Below are 21,883 nucleotides of genomic sequence, written 5' to 3'. Positions count from 1 at the left end.
AAAAAAAAAAAAAAAAAAAAAAAAAAAAAAAAAAAAAAAAAAAAAAATTAGTCCGCAAATAGATGATACATCATAAGAGCAAGCCAAGGGCATAAGATTGAGCGATGTACATGCTTCACGAAGATAATATCAAGACATGGCAGAGGTAGGTACATATTAAATCATCTAATACATAAATAAACACTTACACAATTTGTTGCAACAGACTTGAAAAGATTAAGCAAGGAAATTGATGAACCAGGTCAATTATTTTTATTCAATAAATACAAAACAAAATCTATGCTCCTAAGTTATAACAAACAGAATGAGATATGAGGGCAGAAAGAAAGGCATAAAATTACTGCCTGACATAAAAAGTGTACAGTCGAACATTAGCATGCAATTTTAACTTTTACAAAACTAAAGGTAGGACAGCAACGTACACTCTACCAATACATACCACAGCACTAGACTCGTGTAGAGAATTTGCATCAGAAGAAATTGGATTTGCTGCGTTGGTTGATGATTGAGGCATAACATTGTTTGATGTAGGAAAAGCTACTTTAGAAGTTTGCTTTTCAAAAGGGTCCTTCGCAATTCCAGGGGTTGTGTTAACTTGTTCAGCCTGCATGCTAGGAATAGAAGACAATCCCTGCAAATTTGAATGTTGGGTTTTGTTCTGCTCAGAAACCTGATCAGAAGGTTCTTGTTTAATGTAACTCATTGAAGATAGAGGGCCTGTGTTCTGCTCTTTACTTGTTGAAGACTTCCAGGGACTTGGCTGTGAAGTTAAGTTATTACGTAAGTGTGAAACATTTCCACCCTGGACTCGCTTCGGATCATTTATAGAAACTTGCCTATCAAAATTGGGAGCCTGCTGGGAAATTTGCTTCGCTTGACCCTCATGGGGTTGGGGTTTAAGAGATAACGAAGAGGTATTTATATTTGACCCAGTATACGGGTGATAATTACCACTGTTTCCATACATGGGGAAAGATTTCTGTTGAAAGTGTAGCTGCTGCTTCTCGAGTCCTGGAACAGGAATTGAGGAGCGTTCCCTTTCCTGGATGGTGCCTGAACTGGATGAAGTCAATTGATTTGCATTACCATCTGTTCGCTGTTCTACTTCTCGTAGAGATTGCATATTTTTGTCCATGGCAGGATAGCCTGAACTACCCCGCCCTTGGGATGCTGAAGAGGGCATATATGATTGAACAGCAGGAGAATTCATGCCTTTCTGATGAAGTTGTGAAAATGGCCGTGGGTCAGAGAAATTTGGTGCACCAGGGCCCATAGATGGCATTCTTGGAGAAAGTTGCCTGACTGAAGGTGGAGGCTGTAAATGAAAAAGGTTAAGACTGGAACCTGAGGAAGGTAACCATAATTCACGAACAGACTGATTTAAAGTAATCAATAAAAACATAATAAAATTTCATGACAAACTTCATTACAAGAAATCAATTAACTGCTGACCTGTGCTTGTACTTGACAAACTGCTAATCTGAGCATCTGATCACCCACAACACCCCTCATGAGACGTATAAAATCATCTTTGTTCATTTCATTCCTCTACAATACAAGTTCAAAGTATATGAGACAACCTATTCAATCATGAACCATCCAACCACTTCTTTAACGCATTACGTCAGAATTTAATATGATTGAAGGGAGAAAGACACTGTCACACGAATAAGACCCTAAGTAGAGAGTATATTCTAAGGGTAATTACCATAGACATATATTGATCACTTCATTTTCTGTAACAGAGAAATTGATTTAAACCATGCATTTTATGGAGGAATATGAAATGCCAAAAATCAATGTGGTAAACAACCCTGTTACTTATCTGGTTAGTCCTTTGCTTAGGGCGGATTCATTACATCTAACCTACATTTCACATATACTGCACAGTTATAGGCAATAACAGAATGTGCTTTTATTCGCGTACTTACCTTCAATCGGTTAAATAAAGTCTGAAGCTGCATGGCTCTGTCTTTATCAAGCTGAGGCATCAATACAGGCATCAACGAGGCAAAGGGTACCTGTTTACTACGATTTAATGGGTTATTTGCCTGTTCTGAGACCATTGTCTGCTGATTACTCATCTTTTGTAACTTCAGGTATTGAGATTCATTGTCCCGATTCTGCATTCTGTTTGAATCATTCACAAGGATTGGAGCTTTTTCAGAACCTTGCAGCCCTGCTGTTTGAGAAAACTGAGCAGAAACTTGCTCTGCGTCCCCTTGTTCACGATCTGCTTGGGGTTGATTCTTTGAAGCTTGGAGGGGAGCAGCATTATGTTGCTGCTGATTTTCAGGTAATGATGAACATCGCTCTAGTTCCATCAGAGATGAATGTTGTTCTTGCTTCGGACGAAAATTTTGATCTTGTTGTGCATGAGATTCAGTCTTTTCGTTTTGACTAGCTTGTAACGAGAGGCTAGATGGACCATTGCTCCCTCGAGGGAAAGCTGCATTTTGACACAACATCAAATCAACTATTCCATATTTCAATCCAAACATCCATGAGCCACTACACGAAAAATTTTATGCTTGCTTTTGAACACATTTTTTTCTACATAGTTACAGAACATTTTCATCGTCTGCAAGGGGACAAAAGTGCAGTTTGAACAAGATATGACTGTCTGTTTCAAGATCAAATAATTTGAAAAGCCAGAAGAAAAGCTCATGATAAGAAGGTGTGTGGAAATGAATTATGGGAACCTGAAATTCCCACATTTCAAAATCGGTGTTACACAGTGAAATCATCACAAAAGATTCAAGAAAAAGATGGAGGCGAAGTTATGACAATGAAGCAAGAACTAAGAATACAAAAAGGTAAGAATATCTTCACGCCGAAACTATAAATATATTTAGTTGCCACAAAAACAATACTAAAGTGGGCGTTTTCAAGTTGATTCAACATCCAACTCATTTTAATGGTGAAATAGCAATTTGTTCACTTAAATTAATACACTACAGAACAGGCATCATACGTGTATGTAACAAGAAACAAATTGATATCCAGGTAAAATAGATTTAAAGCCTGCAAACCATTAAAAACACAGAAAAATGCTTTTATAGAAAACATGCTTCTATAGCAGCACATTTCAATATGATCTCTACCAATTTCAATCGCTTATTATTTATCCCGAAAAATGAGACCATACTCGATACAAAATTATGTAACACAAGATCTATGACTAAAACTTAAAACTTCTAAGAAAACTTCTAAGTTTAGGATGAAGTATACCTGCATCTGACTCAGGAGCCTGGGAAACAGCCGGAACATCACCTTCTATGTCTCTATTCAAGGCAGCCTGAAAAGCCTCCACAGCTGCACCCGAATGCATTGTTTCATCCTGTCCACAATTGAACATCCAACACAGCAAAAGTTTACAAATGATATCCCCTCAGTCCTAGGATAAACGTTTGCACACAAGCACTAAAAGAAACAAAAACCTCGTCATCCTCCAGAAGCTTCATAATAGAGGGGTCCATAACAAGCTATGTGTTCAATCAACCTCGGTCACCTTACCTTGCTAACAGCTAATCCAACGATACAACTTCTAAAAATTGCTAGAAGATAACGAGTTGAAAAGTACCTTACACAACAAAAAAATCCACTTTCACTGAGGAAGAAAGACAAAATTAAACAATTATGATGGTAATGAACACGAAACCTAGCTAGTTCTTTTCATCCCATCGCAAATAGATAGAAAATCAAATGAGCTTGTTTGATCCGGTCTATACAATTAAAATTGAAATTCAAACTGATTGCAACATTAACAGTTTAACATAAACATAATACAAGTTTAGATACACCGATTTCCTACCATCCGAAGAAAAGTGCTGAATTCAATCCCGCGATGCCCAAAAGAAGAAAATCGCTAGAATCTTAGTAGGGAAACATCAGGAACTGTGAGGAGGAATGAACCAAACGAAACAAACAAACATGGAATCATGATTGCAACAATTGTAACCCGAAAAATCTTGAAAAGAACAGAACGCATTCAATCATGAACAAACCTTGACGGGAAGGAGCGAACGGAGAGAAGCTGGGGAGAGACTAGAGAAGTAGACAGAGATTTATTAATTTTCTTTCTGTTTCTTACGCTTTTTTATTTTTTTTATTTTTATTTTTCCTTTTCTGAATGGGCTGGGCCCAAAGTCTATCTAGGGTTTGGGCCGTTTCGTTGGGCCTTGGACCCAAAGTCTATCTAGGGTTTGGGCCGTTTCGTTGGGCCTTGGTCCAAGTCTAAGATATTTATGAAAATTAATTATTTTTTAGGTAATAGATGACTAAATCTTTTTTTTTTTTTAAATCGATAAATTTTCTAAATATTTAATGGACAAAAATACCCCTCACATACAAAATTGAATAATTAAGATATAATAAATCTTGAATAAAACATACCCATAGATATTGTCTGTTTTGGCCTGTTATGCATCACCATCATCCTCACAATTTTTGCCTAAGATAAATTCAAGTCGAAATTTATGTCACATTAAACAAGAATCAGATTTCATTTATTCTTGTATGGTTACAAATTTTGAGTCGATGATAATCTAGAGTTATGGTGTTTCATTAAATAACTACTAATTATGATGGTAAAATATGAAAGTTACAACTCTTGAAATGTCTCAGCAGAAGTCCAGTGTTTTCTTTTGAGCCTATATAAATTCATTTACGTTGTCTGTCCTTGTAAGATAGACTTGAAAATGTAGCAAAAGAACATTAACGTTTTCTTTTAGCGAAGGGTTAAGTTTGTTTATAATTTTATGTAGTTTGTGTTACATATCTGAATCATTGAAATTTGCCTTGATCGATTTTGTTTGTAGAGTAATTCGAATCTCAAATAAGCGTTTTTGCCTTGAAATATTCGATCAACAAAATAGATTGAACGAGGTGGAGAATCCCAACGGAAAAATAAATTTCCCCCATTAGTTAAACAGAATCGAAGTTGGGAACGGAGAACCGAGATTATATTTTCCATGTTGTTTCTACTCCAATTTCCCCCCACACTCCCGCCCCACTTAAATAAACGGGTATTGAAATAGGAGCAGAGATGGAGAAAGTGTCCCCTCTCGACCCGTGGACATCTCTACAATCAAATATTTATTTTCTTAGCTATGAAAAAATATACCGAACAAACGAGATAAACTCAGACAACTTTCATTCAAATCGTTACAAATAAAATGTCAAGATTTGATCAAGTCAAAGATTGTTTTTGACTAATAATTAAAACATGTCCCAAAATCATTATAAAAATAAAACATTATAATCATGTGTTTTATTCCAATAAGGTGGCTGCGTTACATGTATTTAATTCCAAAAAAATGTCACCAAAATTAAATTATAATTATTATTGGATCAACTGCCAAATTTTGTCCATAAAATATATTATTTTATTGTTCCCTAATCCATATTAATAGAGTGGATATATATTTTTTATAATTTTTTATATTAATGTCGGGAACATGTCCTATACATTAAATATATTGTATTATTATTGTGAAATGAAAATTTTAAATTTTAAATCATAGTTTAATAATATTATTATATTTTAATTTTTTAAAAATTAATTGAATAATTAAATATAGATATAAATTTTAAAGTTAAAGTGGAATAATGAATTTTAAAAAATTAAAAAATTGGAGACAAAGTTGGTAAATTTAAAAAATTGGATATGTATTACTTCTTTACACACGACCTATGTACTTGTACTAGACCCCAAGTAGACTCGTATATTTGGCCTTCAATTAGCGTACATTCACACTATCGATATATCACGAAAGAAAGGGAACGTGTATAATATCATAGTTTTACATAATACTGTATTATAACATCGTAGTGTATGCATCCGTATTAATCATAACATGAATGTATTTTGATATATATGAATACACAATATGCATGAAGTTTCCATACCGGTGTCGAATCTCAGTCTTAAACTCATTGAAATCCTTTAAATCCTGTCAGTTATTTCTTTCCCGTTCAATAGGAAACTGAAGGGGTTAAGGGCCCTTCCTAGCTTCTCTCGGTAGACAAATAACATTTAGGTCTAAAATAGTCTTACTGTCTCACATATTGTTGAACTAGACATAACGTCTCTAAAAAAAATATATAATACTCTTGAGATTTAGCTTATCTATTTATAAAGAAGGTATGGTCTCATCCATTATTTATTTTAACTATCTCGAGATTACTGACAAAAGGCGATGGTAGTGGGAATGCCTATAAAAAAAACTTCGATTACTCAAAAAACTCGAACAACTCAACCTAATCGGTACGATATTGAGTTGGGTTATGAACTGACTTGAGTTGAGTTGGGTTCAAATAAATGAAAATTTTATAGATTGAGTTGGTTCATGGGTTCGGCTAATTGTATCGTAAGCGAAAATATATTTTTTAAAACTAACCAAAAGATGATAGAAAGAACGAGAATGAAGCGTAGGTCTCTGTCTCTGATATACGCATAGTTTAATGCGTTAGTTTCAAGCTCTGTATTCTCTCCTTTTTCCGGAATACATCAGCTAGCCCAATCTTCTTATTCAATCTACCTGATAGTGGTAACCGATCACCATCGATTTTGATAGGAAAGCAATTACCATCGATTTAGCCCGGAAAGCGATTCTTAGCTGTCAAAGGTTGCCAAGGTGCAAATTCGAGTGGGTCCTATTCAATAAGTTCTATCGATTCTATATTCGTATATATATTTTATAACAACCAAACCAGTTACAGAGTTAAAATTACAAATAACTTGATCGATGCTACTTCCTAGAAGTGTTAGGGCGCTAAGGGAGTTTTTGCAGTGAAACGTAACAAAATATTACGGTCACGTAATAAAAGGGTCAGAGAAAGAGTTTGAGCTCGATGCGCCTGAACCCCGAACCATCTTGACCTCGACTAAGTTCGGAAAGAAACCCAAAGGTCTTGAATTTCCACCGACCAACAATTTTCCTTAACAACAAATATTTTATTTATTTTTATTACCATTTCTATAATATTTGACCTTTATTATACTTTATTCATAGTCTTATAAGAATGGGTTAGTGACCCATTAAAAAAAGTTAGAACCAATTTGTATTAGAAAAGCATTAGTGGGATGTCCTTTTATGATTATATTAGACCATAAAAATGACATTTCCATGCTTTTTGCATATAGGAAGCAAGGTATTCAACCATATTATATAAATTTATTATAAAGTTCATAATGTATAATAAAACCATATATTATTCTTTTAAACATTATTCTAAAATTATTCTAATTAATGCCCCATAAAGGCTTCAACTTTCCATTATTTTTTTTACCCATTATTCTAATATGTAAAAGTAGGGTTGATTAAATACCAAAATAATTAACTCCTAAAAAGCAAGTTTTCGTATTTATATCATAAACTAATATTTTTCTTGGGATGCATGTGAGTGAGGACAAAACATGTTGGAAGAGCTCGTGTACTCTTTAGAAGTTTGAAGTAGGTAACTTGACCATGTCACATAGAATGTAGGTTGTAACAGCTCAAGTTCATCGCTAGCGGATATTATCCTCTTTGGACTTTCCCTTTAGGGCTTCCCGTCAAGGCTCACTCTTAGAATGCTTTGTTTCCTTGAGATATAATATTTGGAGAATATATTAGTTATGAAATATATCTTAGATATTCGTAATCCGTTAATATTCTTTCGTTTATGATTTGATTAGTAGTATATTTTATTTTATTATCAATATTTAATTAGTTTATATTTTTCTTATTGGTAGGTATTAGTTGGTAAACCTGTGGGGCTTCCCGTCTCACTCTTAAAATGTTTACCCCTCCAACCACTCTTCGCTAGCACATCGTTTAGTGCCTGACTCTGACACCATTTAATAGCCTAAGCTCACCACTAACCGATATTGTTCTCTTTAGACTTTCCCTTCTTGACTTCCCCTCAAGGTTTTAAAACGCGTATGTTAGGAGAGGTTTTCACACACTTATAACGAATACTTTGTTCCCCTCACCAACCAATGTGGGATCTCACACACGTAGAGATATCAATTTTACCTGCAAGGTCGGGACCCTGCAGAAACTCGTCCTGAATAGGGAGGGGATTCCCATTTAGACAGAGAATGAAGATGGGGTCGGGGATGAAATTATATTCCCCGTCCTTGTTCTCGCCTACTTCCCCGCCCCGCTATATATATATATATGTTGAACACTTTGGCTTTTGGGAGGAAATGGGGCCCTACAAATGGCAAGGCTTCAAAAGGTTGGAAAGAAAAAGATAAGGCAAAGGTAGTTTGTCCGACTCATTATGATATGGATTGAACTTACACCGCAAGTACAGAACCTCTCAAAAGAACTATAAAAATTATGAAACTTAAGATTTGAAATTTATACGTTCACACTATTTTCGTCGTCTAATTTCTCTTTCATATATTTAACGGTATATCAATGTTTACTTTAAACCGCGTTCGTCATATACTTAACGGTGCAGCAATACCCATTTTAGTGTGAGGTTCGGATGATATCACTCTCTCTTCATCTCTAACTCAAATTTGAATATGAAAACGAGTGATATAATTTAAACTCAAGCTCATTTGATCGATCGAACGAACAAAATGACGGTTTCTTTGTCCCAATTCAATGGCTCATTCAAGAAAAATTGTGGGTTTTGTTTCTTCCTCTCGATTGACCACTTCCCCAGGCCATCTTTCGAGGCTCACAACTTCTTTGTTCGACATTTGAGAATTCTATTGACATGATTAAGTTAAGGGCATTCTGATACCTTAGGAATCACTGATCTCCACAATGATATAATATTGTTCACTTTGAGTATAAACTCTTGACATGACTAAGTTAGAGGCTTTATGCCAATGAAAATAGTATTCTTAGCTCCCAACAATGATCTTCCACTAAATTAGCCAAGGTGGGACTCCCTCCCTCCCAATATCCTCAACCGAGTATACCATTGCAATGAAATAGTTTTTTTTATTTTTTATCGAACACCTTAAACATTTTTGTAAGATCGAACGAATCTAAGATTTTCTTCTTACTCGTAAAGCACGAAATGCATTAGTTCATACATTAACAAATGATGTTCGGTGAACAAAATATTCAAAAGTGTCATAAATCTATCCCACATAAGGCAATCACATCTTCACCATGACATGCAATGTTTGGATGTTTCATTTGTCTCTTGATTTCTTTTTGGTGAGATCTCATATCAGTTGGAGAGGGGAACGAAACATTCCTTATAACGGTGTAGAAACTTCTTCCTAGCAAACGCGTTTTAAAACAGTGAGGCTGACGACAATACGTTACAAGCCAATGCAAACAATATCTGGTAGCGGTAGGCTTGAGCTGTTACAAATGGTATCAGAGCCAGACAACGAGCAGTGCACCAACAAGGACGTTGGACCCTTAAGGGGGTGGATTGTGAGATCTCATATAAAAGTGGAGAGTAGAACGAAACATTCCTTATAAGGGTGTGGAACCCTCCTAGCGGACCAAATTTAAAAAACTCGAAACTCGAATGAGTGTGAAATGGGTGGGAGTTTAGATGAGAGTGGGGCCTAAGACATAGGAATTTTGGGTGCACTTTGGACAAGCCATCTCAAACTTTCGGTGTATCAATAGACTGCTTGTTGCCTTACCAATGGCTATCTATTTATAAGCCCCACTACTTCCCCTGTTTTTACACTCCTAAAACAACACAGATTTCTTTCAATCTCTTTTAAAACCATTTCAAAGTTCAAAACTTTCCTGTTTTTCTCACAAACCCCATCAAATTTCTTCAAAATCTTGGGGATTTGGTTAATTCAAAACCCAGAAAGTTAAGAACAGACAATGATTCTTGAACTAAACAGGTGCATCAGCAGCAGCCTGTTGAAATTTCACTCTGTTTTCGACCAAAAAAGCATCGGATCTTCCACATTTATTTGAAGTGGGTAAAGAATGGGGAGTGGTTCGCTTCCACCAGGGTTCAGATTTCACCCAAGAGATGAAGAATTGGTGGGTTATTATCTCAAAAGGAAAGTTGAAGGACTTCCAATTGAGCTTGAAGTGATTCCTGTCATTGATTTGTACAAATTTGATCCTTGGGAGCTTCCAGGTATCTTTTTGCTTCTTGTTTTGGTTCTAAATGAATCTTCAAATTCTCTGTTCTTTGTTCTTTGTTACTGTTGATGTTTGGATTCTTCATAAAGTGGAGCTTTAGAATAAAAGTAACTGAAGCGTTAGATGTAACCGTCCAAGTTCACTGCTAGCAGATATGGTTTGTTTTAGCTCGTTACGTATTGTATTGTCGTCAGTCTCACGGTTTTAAAATGCGTATGTTAGGCATGTGGTGTGGAGACACAATTCACCTCCTTGGGGGTCCAACGTCCTCGTTGGCACACCGCTCGGTGTCTAGCTTTGATACTATTTGTAATAGTTTAAGCCCACAGTTATTAGATATTGTTTGCTTTAGTCTGTTACGTATCGCACTCAGCTTTACCGTTTTAAAATATGCCCATTAGGAAGAGATTTCCAAACCCTTTTAAGGAATATGGTGTGGAGACACAATCCACCCCCTTGGGAGTCTAATGTCCTTGTTGGCACATCGCTCGGTGTTTGGCTTTCAAATCATTTCTAACAGTCCAAGCCCATCACTAATAGATATTGTCTGCTTTAGCCCTGTTACGTATTGCCGTTAGTCTCAGGGTTTTAAAATGCGTCTGTTAGGGAGAGATTTTCATACCCTTATAAGAAATGTGGTGTGGAGACACAATCCACCCCGTTAGGGGTCCAACGTCCTCGTTGACACACCATCCACTATCTGACTCTGATTATCATTTGTGGCAGCACAAACCCACCACTAGCAGATATTGTCTGCTTTAGCTCGTTACGTATCGTCGTCAATCTCACTATTTTAACACACGTCTGTTCGGGAGAATTTTCCGTACATTTATAAGAAATGTGGTGTGGAGACACAATCCACCCTTTGGGGGTCCAACGTTCTCGTTGACACACTATCCAGTGTCTGACTCTGATACCATCTGTAATAGCCTAAGCCCACCACTAGCAGATATTGTATGCTTTAGTCCGTTATATATCATCGTCAGCCTCACTATTCTAAAACACGTATGTTAAGGAGAAGTTTGTGCATCCTTATAAGGAATGTTTTGTTTCCCTCTTCAACATGTGAGATCTCACAATTTATTATATTAATGACAAATATTTTTTATGTACCAATGGAAGAACTTCTTTCTGTTTTGGCATGTTCTGTTCATGATTTTGTTGTTGTAACATTGTGTTACTATGTTACAGAGAAATCTTTTCTTCCCAAACGAGATATGGAGTGGTTTTTCTTCTGTCCCCGAGATCGAAAATACCCGAATGGATCGAGAACGAATAGAGCTACCAAAGCTGGCTACTGGAAAGCCACTGGAAAAGACAAGAAGATCAACTGCCAATTTTCTGTGATGGGATACCGAAAGACACTCGTTTTTCATCGCGGCCGAGCACCGTCAGGTGATCGAATGGATTGGGTCATGCACGAGTATCGACTTTGCGACGAGTTCTCTCATGGAACTCCTAATTTTAAGGTATATATTACCTATGAAGCAATGACATGATGCATATGTGCTAAGAACTAACTTTGTGTTGGTGTTTGTGTGTGATCATCTGTGTTTTTTAGGGCGCTTTTGCTTTGTGTCGTATTGTGAAAAAGAATGATAATCCTCGAGAACCGAAGGGTAATGTTGTTGGGAACGGTCGAGATAGTGAAGATTCTACGTCAACGAAACTAGTCGTTTCGAATGAATTTTCAAATATTTCAAAAGACGATTCGTCTCAGACCAATTTTCTCACAGACGAGAGTCGTTTGTCGAGCCCGATGACGAGTTCCTATGACACGAACATGATGTCTTGGTGTAACATGTCGATTATGGAGACAAATCGAGAAAAAGTATGGATCTCACCTGATTTGATCCTCGACTCATCCAAGGTATGAAAGTTGTTCAACAAAAACTTGGTTGAGATGTTTCTAATTGACTTGCTCAGACATTTATTTCTTGGCTTTGTAGCAGGATTATACTGAAATGCAAGGAGCTATGTCTATATGCTTTCCTCGGTTATATTATTCGGGTTCAACGATACCGTGGTCGCCGTACGAGTACTCGAACTATACAGGCAACGACATTGAGTTTGAAGACAATCTCAATCAAATTGGTGGTTGCATACCACCATATTCAACACATCTAAACCGGTATCCAAATTGCTTATAAAGAAAAATGACAACAAAGATCATCTAGACTTTTGTCGATGCAAGGTCGAAAATTTCGATGGGGTCCCGAAGCCAACGCCTTTTAATGTCGGTCTTCGATTCAGGAATAAAACGAGTGTCATATATTCTATAAAAGTATAAGTATTAATAAGAGTTTTTCGTTTGTAGTCCATGGTGATCTCGAGCCACATTTAGCTACTACGTACGCTAATTTTAAAATGATTCGAAAAGTTCGATCAATTTTAAAATGTTCAAAAGAGATAGATTTCAACTTAAAGTTGCAAGTGTTTGTGCAAAGACACTAGAGACACCGTCAACAAATAGCATCAAAACATGTATAGCAAAACGACTGAGAGAAAAAAATCGAGACTTGCATCTATCTCGATCCCTATAGCTCCACAACTCGTACACTCCCTCTTATATGAACGAAGATATCTCAACCATACAAATTTATGATGGAAGATTAGAATCTTGATTTACACCTGACTAATTATGATCATAAATTATGAAGGTTAAGAACTCGGGAAATGTCTCGATTGAGAATTTTCTTTTGAGGCTATATAAAGTTTTTTTTTGCAATTCTATGTAGTTTAGGTTGCATGTTTAGAATCATTCGAGCTTGAAATAATTAATTTTGTTTGCAGAGTGATTCGAATCTCAAACAATTATTTTTAGGTTGAGATATTTGATCAACAAAATAATCTGAATCTTACTTACGTTGTAGTTATTCCTCATAATTTGGTATAAGAGTTTTTCCTTGGGTTCATTTGATAGCAGAACTTTTCTTCGGATTGGTTCCTTATCATTTGACATCATAGTTTATCTCCCTCGTCTTGGCTGCACAACTTAGTTAATATACCATGAACGAGTATTAAATACCCAGTAAGTAGTTTACTTCTAGACTCGTAATTTGATCTTAAGTTGTATGTCAGTTATACCATTAATAAATCTTATCACATACCTCGGTGACATGTATCTAAGTCATAGGCTCTCCTAGACTAGCATCTCGGTTCTACTAGTTTATACAAGCTCAACTTATATAGTTATAATGTTTTAACTTCCTAGCTTCTCATCTTCTAGTTATTAGAGCTTCCTTCGTTCCACCGTTCTCATTCATCTATATCATTGAGCATATCTGAGGGTCCTTGGATAATTTGATTAACTCGTTACTAGTAATTGTGTTAGTCATCAACCTATATATTATATGCACTCGAGGTGCGCCTTCATCGTGGTTTCAACGTATAATCTCATCATACAATAAGTGCACTATTAATCTAGACAAATTATCTATTAAGAATTAGTTGGTGGTACCCTAATAGACCTCATAACATCGTCATCATCAAGGAGGGAGTGACCTTCGTACATGTCAACTATCATATGACTATGTCATTCATTGCTCTCATCCGAACAAGTTCAAACTAAAGCATAGTTGGAGATCTCCTAATCGCTCTCAGACATGAGCTTGATCTTATTCATACCAACTCATAACCATAAACTGTACTGATACATACTCCCATTTATCAAGACAAGTTTAAGAGTTTCGAAACATTACTCAAACTCTAACCATCGATTTGTTCCTAATTCGACCTTGATTGGTCTCGATGTCAAATTATTGTTCTAAAGTACAAGTAATGCTTTGTTCTATTTCAACATATGAACACTCAATTTGAAATCAAATTTTTTTAAGTTCCTTTTGTTTTGTTCTATTTCAACATATGAACACTCGATTTGTTCTTTTTTCTTTTTCCACCGGGCCCTCTCAGAGGAGGTGGATTGTTAGACCCCATCTAAGTTGGAGAGGAGAACGAAGCAGTCCTTATAAGAGTGTGAAAATCTCTCCCTAGTGACCCTTTTAAAACCGTGAGGCTGACGACGATACGTAACGAACAAAAGGGGACAATATCTTTTACCGGTGGACTTAGGCTATTATGATCGTGTGTATGACTATCGAAACACCCGAGTTAAAATGGGTCATTTTATATTTTCCAAGAGGCGAATGGGAGGAACTTTTCTGAGAGACTTTGTATTTAGAGGGTCTGAGAGATACACTTGAAACACTTTGGTTATAGTGATTAACTACCACCCATGGAAGGGAATGAATTTCTTCTCTCCAAATCACGTAAATCTTTGTGTGTCTTTGTTTAATTTATGTTTGTGGGTGTGTGAGTGCGATTAATTTTACTTCGGCTTCCACCCTAACAATTTGGTATCAGAACATTTTGGTTGTGGCATTAAGGTACAACAAGAGGTATCAAAGCATTGAGGTTGTGGCATTACGACACAATAATTGGGACCATGTGGCACGAGAATATTAGGAACGGTATGTATGTATGTATGTATGTATGTATGTATGTATGTATGTATGTATGTATGTATGAATGACAGCCCAAAGGCCCAAATCAAGACGGAAGCTAAGTGATTAGCATCAAATCGATCATGTGACGTCCATTCTTCTACGCACAAACAAGCTTCTTCCATGGCGACCTTCACATTTACTCCCCATATCGGCAGGCTACCAACGCCGCCGTCTCCCTCATTTCCCACTTCTTCTTCAAAACGCAAACTCAAATTCAATTCCGTCGCCACCACCACCAGAGCCTCCCTTCAAACTTTCCCGCCGACACTCTCCGACCCCTTTGTTCTTCAACTCGCCGAAACTCTCGAAGACTCACTCCCTTCTTCTTCATCACCCTTTCCCCTCCACAAACTCAGAGAATCTTCATCGGAATCTCTTCTTTCCACTCCATGGCCCTCTCGCAGAGACGAACCCTTTCGTTTCACCGATGTTTCTTTCATAAAACAGTCCCAAATCCACCCAATCTCGAATCCCCCGCAATCTTCTGACCTATCGAGCATCCCTTTAGAAAACCAATTCACCAATGTTGTAATTGTTGATGGTCATTTTGTCAAATCGGTTTCCAATTTGACTGAATTGCCAAATGGGGTTTACGTGGGTAGCTTGATTAATCTCCCTTCTGAAAGTATTGCGAAGAGGGTATCTGATTTTGTTGATCGGAAGTTCGTGGGGGACTTGTTTTGGGCCATTAATGGCGTTGGAGCTCCAGATTTGACGGTGGTGTATGTCCCGGCGGGGTGTAAAGTGGAGAATCCAATCCATTTGAGGTACTTTTCGATTCATGGGGGCGAGGAGGGGTCGAATGAATTGGCTATTTCGAATCCTAGAGTGTTGGTTATGGTGGAAAATGGTGGGGAGATTGAAATCATTGAAGAGTTCTTGAGTGGGGATCAGGGTAGGTCTTATTGGGCAAATCCTGTTTTGGATGTGGTGATTGGAAGTGAAGGAAGGGTTAAACATTCTTATATTCAGAATCAGTCTTTGAATGCTGCTCATATCAAATGGACTTCTGTTCAGCAGGTACTCTCTTTGTTCATTATCTAACTTTGTTGGTCAGCTGCTCTGTTCTTTACATTATGCTCATAGCTTCATCCATATGAGACAATTTTGTCAGTTATTAAGCTTTCTGAGCTGAGACTTGAACTACCTTAGTTAAATTTGTTGGTATTTGAGCTTGGAATGTGGAGAATGTTGTGCGGAAAGGCCACAACGAAAAATGATCTGATACCCAATTATTGTGCCGTAATGCCACAACCAAAATGTTATGATACCAAATTATTGTAGTGGAAGCGGAAGCAAAATTGATCGCACTCACACACTCACAAACAGAAATTAAACACAAAGACACAAAGACTTACTTGGTTTGGAGAGAGAAATTCTCAAAACAATGCTAGACAAGCCTTTATATAGGCATAGCAATACTAATTCTCATATCTGAACCAAATATATGAGAATATGAAACAAAATGTTTATGAACGAAAAGAGAGTTAATAACCAAAATAAATGATAATATGAAAGCAAAATGGTTATGAACTAAACGAGAGTTAATAACTAAAATAAATGAGAATATGAACCATCAACGGTTATGAACTAAATAGAGAATTTATGAACTAAATAGAGAATTTATGAACTAAATAGAGAATTGTATGGAGAGTTATGACAATACAGAGAAAAATCACGAGTATTATGATGGGTACTTCCCGATGTTGGATTCACTTTGATGGTCCTATGTAGGTTTTTCTTTTGGAAGCATCTTTTAAAAGTAACCTATGCTCATATCAAGTTCCAGCCGGTAGTTATACTATGTTATGTTGAAGATATAGGTCTTTCAATTGTATTAGTTGCTGATTTTTCTCGAGTCTACGTATCTAATGTGAGATCCCACATTGGTTGGAACGAGTGCCAACTAGGACGCTGGGCCTTTGGGTGGATTGTGAGATCTCACATCAGTTGGGGAGGAGAACAAAACATTATTTATAAGAATGTAGAAACCTCTCTCTAGTATACGCGTTTTGGGAAGTCCGGAAGGGAACGCCCAAAGAGAACAATATTTGATAGCAGTGTACTTGGGCCGTTACATGTAACGTATGGTTTCGGGCATGTAGCTTTGAGTCTTAGGGCCTCTCACCTTCTTTCAAGCTGAGGCTGCTGTTGGACGTCGCTTAGTTTATATGTACATTCCTCCCCCTTAAACCCGAGTTTTTTCTCCTTCAAACAAGTGAAAATACATACACCGCAAGGTAGCAATCCATATAGTCAAGCTCATGTTTTTGACACCTCTTGTCTGCCATGTGTTGTTTCTTGTGTGTAAAAATAGGTAGATGGTCCCATCGCTTTCCTTAAAGTGGTGGATCAAACTTCAGTCGTGTAACAAGATTGGATTCAAGATTGGATTCAGTTGGTTCTCTAGCAGCTGTCACTTTCTTATAAATGTGTGGAAACAGACACCGAGCCGTGTGCCAATGAAGACGCTGGACGCCCAAAGAAGATGAATTTTGAGATCTCACCTTGGTTGGAGAGGGGAAAGGGATTGTGAGATTGGGAACAAAACATTTCTTATAAAAGTGTGGAAACTTCTCCCTAGCAGACATGTTTTAAAACTCTGAGGCTAACAGCGATACGTAATAGACAAAAGCGGACAATATCTGCTAGCGGTGGGCTTTGGCTGTTAAATGGTATGAGATAATCAAGAAAAATAGATTTACCGATGCTCTTTAACCGTCTTGATGCTACATGGTTTCATCATTATTTGCTCTCATTTTTCATGTCTTATACTCGACTTTGGTGCTCGAAAGGTTGAGCGTGCACAAAAATAATTATCTGAAACTATCACAGGAATCAACCAGTGCTTACGAGCTTGTGGAGATTAGCACTGGCGGAAGATTGAGTCGACACAATGTCCATATCCAGCAATTGGGACCAGAGACTACGACAGTATTATCAACGCTGCACTTATCAGTTGGCAATCAAACACAAGATCTACACAGTAGCCTAGTGCTCGACCACCCCCGAGGATATTCTCGACAACTTCATAAATGTATCGTCGCCAATCCCCAAGGTCAAGCTGTATTTGATGGTAACGTAAAGGTCAACAGGTACTTCTTTCTTTCTCTTTCGTAGACTCGTTAATCATAGATCGGATTTCTTAACACAAGTTCTCATCGTCGTATAATTACAATCCTTGCAGTTCTAAGTCACTTCATGATTAAAAAAATGTGTCAATTTGTAACCGCCCAAGTCTACCGCTCCCTCTCGGGTTTCCCCTTAAGGTTTTTAAAACGCATCTGCTAGGGGTGGTTTTCACACCCTTATAAAGAATGTTTCGTTCTCCTCCCCAACCGATGTGGGATCTCACAATCCTCCCCCCTTCAGGGTCCAGCGTCCTCGCTAGCATTCGTTCCCTTCTCCTATCGATGTGGGACCCCTCACTCCACCCCCTTTGGGGCCCAACGTCCTTGCTGGAACACACTGTATCGTGTCCACTCCCCTTCAGGGCTTAGCCTCCTCGCTTGCACATCGCTCGGTGTCTGGCTCTGATACCACTTGTAACAACCCAAGTCTATTGCTAGCAGATATTGTCCTTTTTGGGTTTTCCCTCTCAGACTTTCCCTCAAGGTTTTTAAAACGTGTCTGCTAGTAAGAAGCTTCCACATCCTTATAAAAAATGATTCGTTTTCCTCCCCACCCGATGTGGGATCTCACACAATTACTTATCAATCAAATATGAATATAGAAAACAAACATAGATATGCCAAGAAGAAAAGATAAGGCTCTTTCTTGAAGGGATAGTTCTACTATGAATGTTGATGGAGAAACTGGTTTACCTTTCACATAATTTTAAATTTTCTTGTGGTTTAAGATGAGATGATGACTAATATCGTAAACGTTTTCTTGGTTGCTGCAAGTACTGGTTGAATGCATCTTCATTGTAACAGCCCAAACCCACAACTAGCAGATATTGTCTTCTTTGGACTTTTTCTCAAGGTTTTAAAACACGTCTGCTAGGGAGAGGTTTCCACACCCTTATAAAGAATGATTCGTTCTCTTCCCCAACCTATGTGGGAGATCCCACATCGATTGGAGAGGAGAATGAGTGTCAGCGAGGACGCTGGGCTCTGGAGGAGGGTGGATTGTGAGATCCCACATCGGTTAGGGAGAAGAACGGAACATTCTTTACAAGGGTGTGGAAACCTCTTTCTAGCATATGCATTTTAAAACCTTGAGGGGAAGCTTAGAAGGGAAAACCCAAAGAGGACAATATTTGCTAGCGGTAGTCTTGAGCTATTACATTCATAATTAACTAAGGCAAAACTTTATTATTTCGGGAAAATGACCGTCTTTGCCGTTCGTTTCTCGTGTTTCATTTAGTGCTTTACATCACTCTTTTCATTCTCATCTTGCTAACTAATAAGATCATTCTGTTGTCACTAATTTTCACTGGTTAATCCAAGAACTTGAATTTTCCAGATATGCACAGCAAACAGACGCAGGACAACTAACAAGGAGTCTTCTTCTGGAACCTCGAGCGACTGTGAACGTCAAACCGAATCTTCAAATCATTGCCGATGATGTCAAGTGTTCGCATGGAGCTGCTATAAGTGACCTGGAGGAAACCCAACTCTTCTATTTTCAGGCTCGTGGCATCGATTTGAAGACAGCAAGGAAGGCTCTGATATTTTCTTTCGGATCCGAGGTGATCGAACGCTTACCTTCCAGTTCCGTTCGCAAGAGAGTCGAGCATCATATAAAAGAATTGTTGAACCCCACACTTGAAACATCCCAACACTGACCACAGGCCTTGAAAATCAAGCATTTTTAGTTTCAAGTAAGTATTATAATCCCACCTTATCCTCCATTTGTAGCTGTGATGATATCATATCCATTGCTAACTTAAAATCCACAAGAACTGTTGGTAGCTCCCAAATAAATCCTTGTTTTTTTTTTTAAATTATTATCTTGAGTTTTCTTATGTCCGGTTGATCGATGATATATGTCTGATATATCCTGTTGATCGATGATATATGTTTAGTATGTCCTGTTGATCGATGATATATGTTTGGTATGTCCTGTTAGATCGATATTATATGTCTGTTAGCCTTTCAATACTTAAAAAAAACAAAATTTTGATTAATTTAAATTTTTGGAAGATGGGTTTGAAGAACTATCCAAGTGGTATGATTATTATTATATATATAATGAAAGTTGTGAAATCCCATGTTATGTAAGGTGTTTGATGAAATGCCTAAATGAACAAGTGTTTGACTAAGAAAATGTCAAATCTTTTATGCACATATTGAAGCTACAATAATGTTTTGGTATGCCATTTTTCTTCATTCTACCCAACATGACGTTATCATACATGCTTTTAAGATTTCCAACTATTTTTTTAAATGGTTCGTTAGTCAACATTATGTATAATAATATATCATCTATCATATTTCATTCTATTTTCAGTGCTCGTTGCTTTTTATTCTAGACTTTGGTGACTAATATAATAAAAGTTGACATTCGTCTGTGTTCATAAGAAAATTGGAGAGTGGTATATATATGATCTATTAAATTAGTCAATATGAGCATAACTTATCGTAATTGATATATTCTCTTCTCCTGCAAGTTGTTCAAATTTAATGCTCGTTTATAATATGAATTGATTAGGCTTGTTTGTATGCAATATTGATTAGGTTTATTGGTCGAGTAGATTCTTAATGTAAGGAGATTACTTTTTCTTTAAAAACAGAATAGCTTTGAAAACATTTCATCTATAAAATCGTCATGGACTTAAACGTTCATTAACCTTGAAAACATGGTAAAACTATAATCGATATAAAAGAAAAACATTTGTACATGACCTCCTTAGTGCGATCTTTGCTTTTGTCGGGAAAAATGACGGACAAAGGATGAATATTTAAAAATACTCAACTAGTGATCCCACCGTTGGTGGGTCTGAAAATAAAACTTCATGCAACATGTTTTATGACTAGTGTGATTTATTTTTCATAACTGTTCATTTTTTTTTTTTTTTAAGTAGGATTGGATGCATAATACTTCTCTGTCCACACACACATGAATCCATTAAGCAGACTTGTGTACGTGCTGCTAGGTATGACTATGAGTTAGCACACGCTCAATTGTAAAAAAATGTACGAGGTCCCGCGTTAAGAATTATGGTTCAATGAGATGATACACACAAGTTCCTATGAGACATATATACATATTCGTGGAATCATTCATGTTTAACAAACAAGAATCAATAAATAGGAAGTACATGCATCACAAAAGTTTATTAGCATATCATATCATAAATAATAACACGTAAATAAGTCATACGTTACACATTATTCATGCGCCAAACAACTCGTCCAACCTAGGCTGAAGACGTTCCATCAATAAACTCCCTTACAATTTCAGACTCAATTTGGTGCTATTCTAAACGTGCTTTAGCCAACTATTCTTAGATTCAGCTTCACATGATCCATATCTATCCATTCATAAAATTGAGCTTTAAATCTATCTATGAGTCAACATCATTAAATTATTCTAAAAAAAATTCTAAACCGTGTTAAATATTATAAATTGTCCAAAACAATGCCGTTTTCTAATCTTAATTGGATCGAAAATACTTCCAAAAGTGTAAAAAATGGACAAACTAAACCAACTGAATCCAAAACGAGCCAAGAAAGTTGACTATAAAAATGTACGTAATCGTCTTTAAATTTATTCTTTAAAACATCATTAATTCCTCCTAAATTTGGACACTTTCTTGACATTCTCTAATTTGTTGTCTTGTGTTCATTGTTCATCGAAGAAAAAGAAGAGAAAACAGCCAAAATATGAAGGTTGAACTTTAATGGAGTAGTTCCCCAAGTGTCACCATCTCCCTATTTTAATGACTTTATGAATATGATATACACATACAAAATTTGGTAACCGACTCTCACTAACAAACAACTTTGCAACGTCTCACGTTCAAAATTTAGATTAGGATTCGGACTTTGAGTTTGACAACTGATGATATTGTCCGTTTTGACTCCTTACGTATCACCAATCAGGATTCAAAATCTGAGTTCGACACCTGATGTGTAACAACTTAAGCCCTCCGTTAGTAGATATTGTCCGTTTTGGCTCATTACGTATCGCCGTCAGTCTCACAATTCTTAAAACGCGTTGACTAGGGAGAGATTTTCACACCCTTATAAGGACTGTTTCGTTCTTCTCTCCAACTAATGTGGATCTCACATGATATGATCTTGACATTCTCCTGTGACATAGTCACGTTACTTATTTCTTATTTTAAAGAGTGAA

At 36.9% G+C, this 21,883-nt stretch overlaps 3 protein-coding genes across 7 annotated transcripts in view; 2 read left to right on the top strand and 1 right to left on the bottom strand.

The window, feature by feature from the left end:
- The window catches only part of LOC111811509 (transcription initiation factor TFIID subunit 4b), a 7,301-nt gene extending 3,222 nt beyond the window's left edge, over window positions 1-4,079 (bottom strand). For 2 of the 4 annotated variants that reach the window (XM_023698395.1, XM_023698398.1), the window contains exons 1-6: window positions 3,815-4,001; window positions 3,441-3,583; window positions 3,232-3,340; window positions 1,932-2,449; window positions 1,453-1,548; window positions 440-1,315 (exon numbers count right to left, since the gene is read on the bottom strand). In XM_023698395.1, coding sequence (XP_023554163.1) covers window positions 440-1,315; window positions 1,453-1,548; window positions 1,932-2,449; window positions 3,232-3,340; window positions 3,441-3,479 — 1,638 coding nt within the window. In that variant the 5' untranslated portion in view covers window positions 3,480-3,583; window positions 3,815-4,001. The other 2 variants (XM_023698396.1, XM_023698397.1) reach the window with 2 other exon arrangements.
- Window positions 4,080-9,679: 5,600 nt separating this feature from the next.
- LOC111776247 (NAC domain-containing protein 71-like) lies at window positions 9,680-12,370 on the top strand. 2 transcript variants are annotated; one of them, XM_023655649.1, is made up of 4 exons: window positions 9,680-10,071; window positions 11,268-11,545; window positions 11,638-11,946; window positions 12,029-12,370. In XM_023655649.1, the coding sequence occupies exons 1-4, from the start codon at window positions 9,915-9,917 to the stop codon at window positions 12,224-12,226; spliced, it is 942 nt and encodes a 313-aa protein (XP_023511417.1). In that variant the 5' UTR covers window positions 9,680-9,914; the 3' UTR covers window positions 12,227-12,370. The 2 variants fall into 2 exon arrangements, with proteins under 2 accessions (XP_023511417.1, XP_023511416.1); XM_023655648.1 differs by having other exon boundaries at window positions 12,026-12,370.
- Window positions 12,371-14,654: 2,284 nt separating this feature from the next.
- On the top strand, window positions 14,655-19,630 carry LOC111776309 (protein ABCI7, chloroplastic-like). Its single transcript, XM_023655734.1, has 3 exons — window positions 14,655-15,601; window positions 17,417-17,676; window positions 19,049-19,630. The coding sequence occupies exons 1-3, from the start codon at window positions 14,702-14,704 to the stop codon at window positions 19,368-19,370; spliced, it is 1,482 nt and encodes a 493-aa protein (XP_023511502.1). The 5' UTR covers window positions 14,655-14,701; the 3' UTR covers window positions 19,371-19,630.
- Window positions 19,631-21,883: the final 2,253 nt, after the last annotated feature.

The sequence above is a fragment of the Cucurbita pepo genome, chromosome LG15 (genome assembly GCF_002806865.2).
Source record: "Cucurbita pepo subsp. pepo cultivar mu-cu-16 chromosome LG15, ASM280686v2, whole genome shotgun sequence".
NCBI lineage: Eukaryota > Viridiplantae > Streptophyta > Magnoliopsida > Cucurbitales > Cucurbitaceae > Cucurbita > Cucurbita pepo.
This window is presented reverse-complemented; position numbering and strand designations above follow the sequence as displayed.

Excerpts from the sequence above, each read along its gene's own strand:
- LOC111776247 (XM_023655648.1), top strand. The coding sequence starts at position 9,915 with ATGGGGAGTGGTTCGCTTCCACCAGGGTTCAGATTTCACCCAAGAGAT. Across the intron at positions 10,072-11,267 it reads TGATCCTTGGGAGCTTCCAG|AGAAATCTTTTCTTCCCAAA; the intron begins GTATCTTTTTGC and ends ACTATGTTACAG. Across the intron at positions 11,546-11,637 it reads ATGGAACTCCTAATTTTAAG|GGCGCTTTTGCTTTGTGTCG; the intron begins GTATATATTACC and ends TGTGTTTTTTAG.
- LOC111776309 (XM_023655734.1), top strand. The coding sequence starts at position 14,702 with ATGGCGACCTTCACATTTACTCCCCATATCGGCAGGCTACCAACGCCG. Across the intron at positions 15,602-17,416 it reads AATGGACTTCTGTTCAGCAG|GAATCAACCAGTGCTTACGA; the intron begins GTACTCTCTTTG and ends AAACTATCACAG. Across the intron at positions 17,677-19,048 it reads GGTAACGTAAAGGTCAACAG|ATATGCACAGCAAACAGACG; the intron begins GTACTTCTTTCT and ends TGAATTTTCCAG.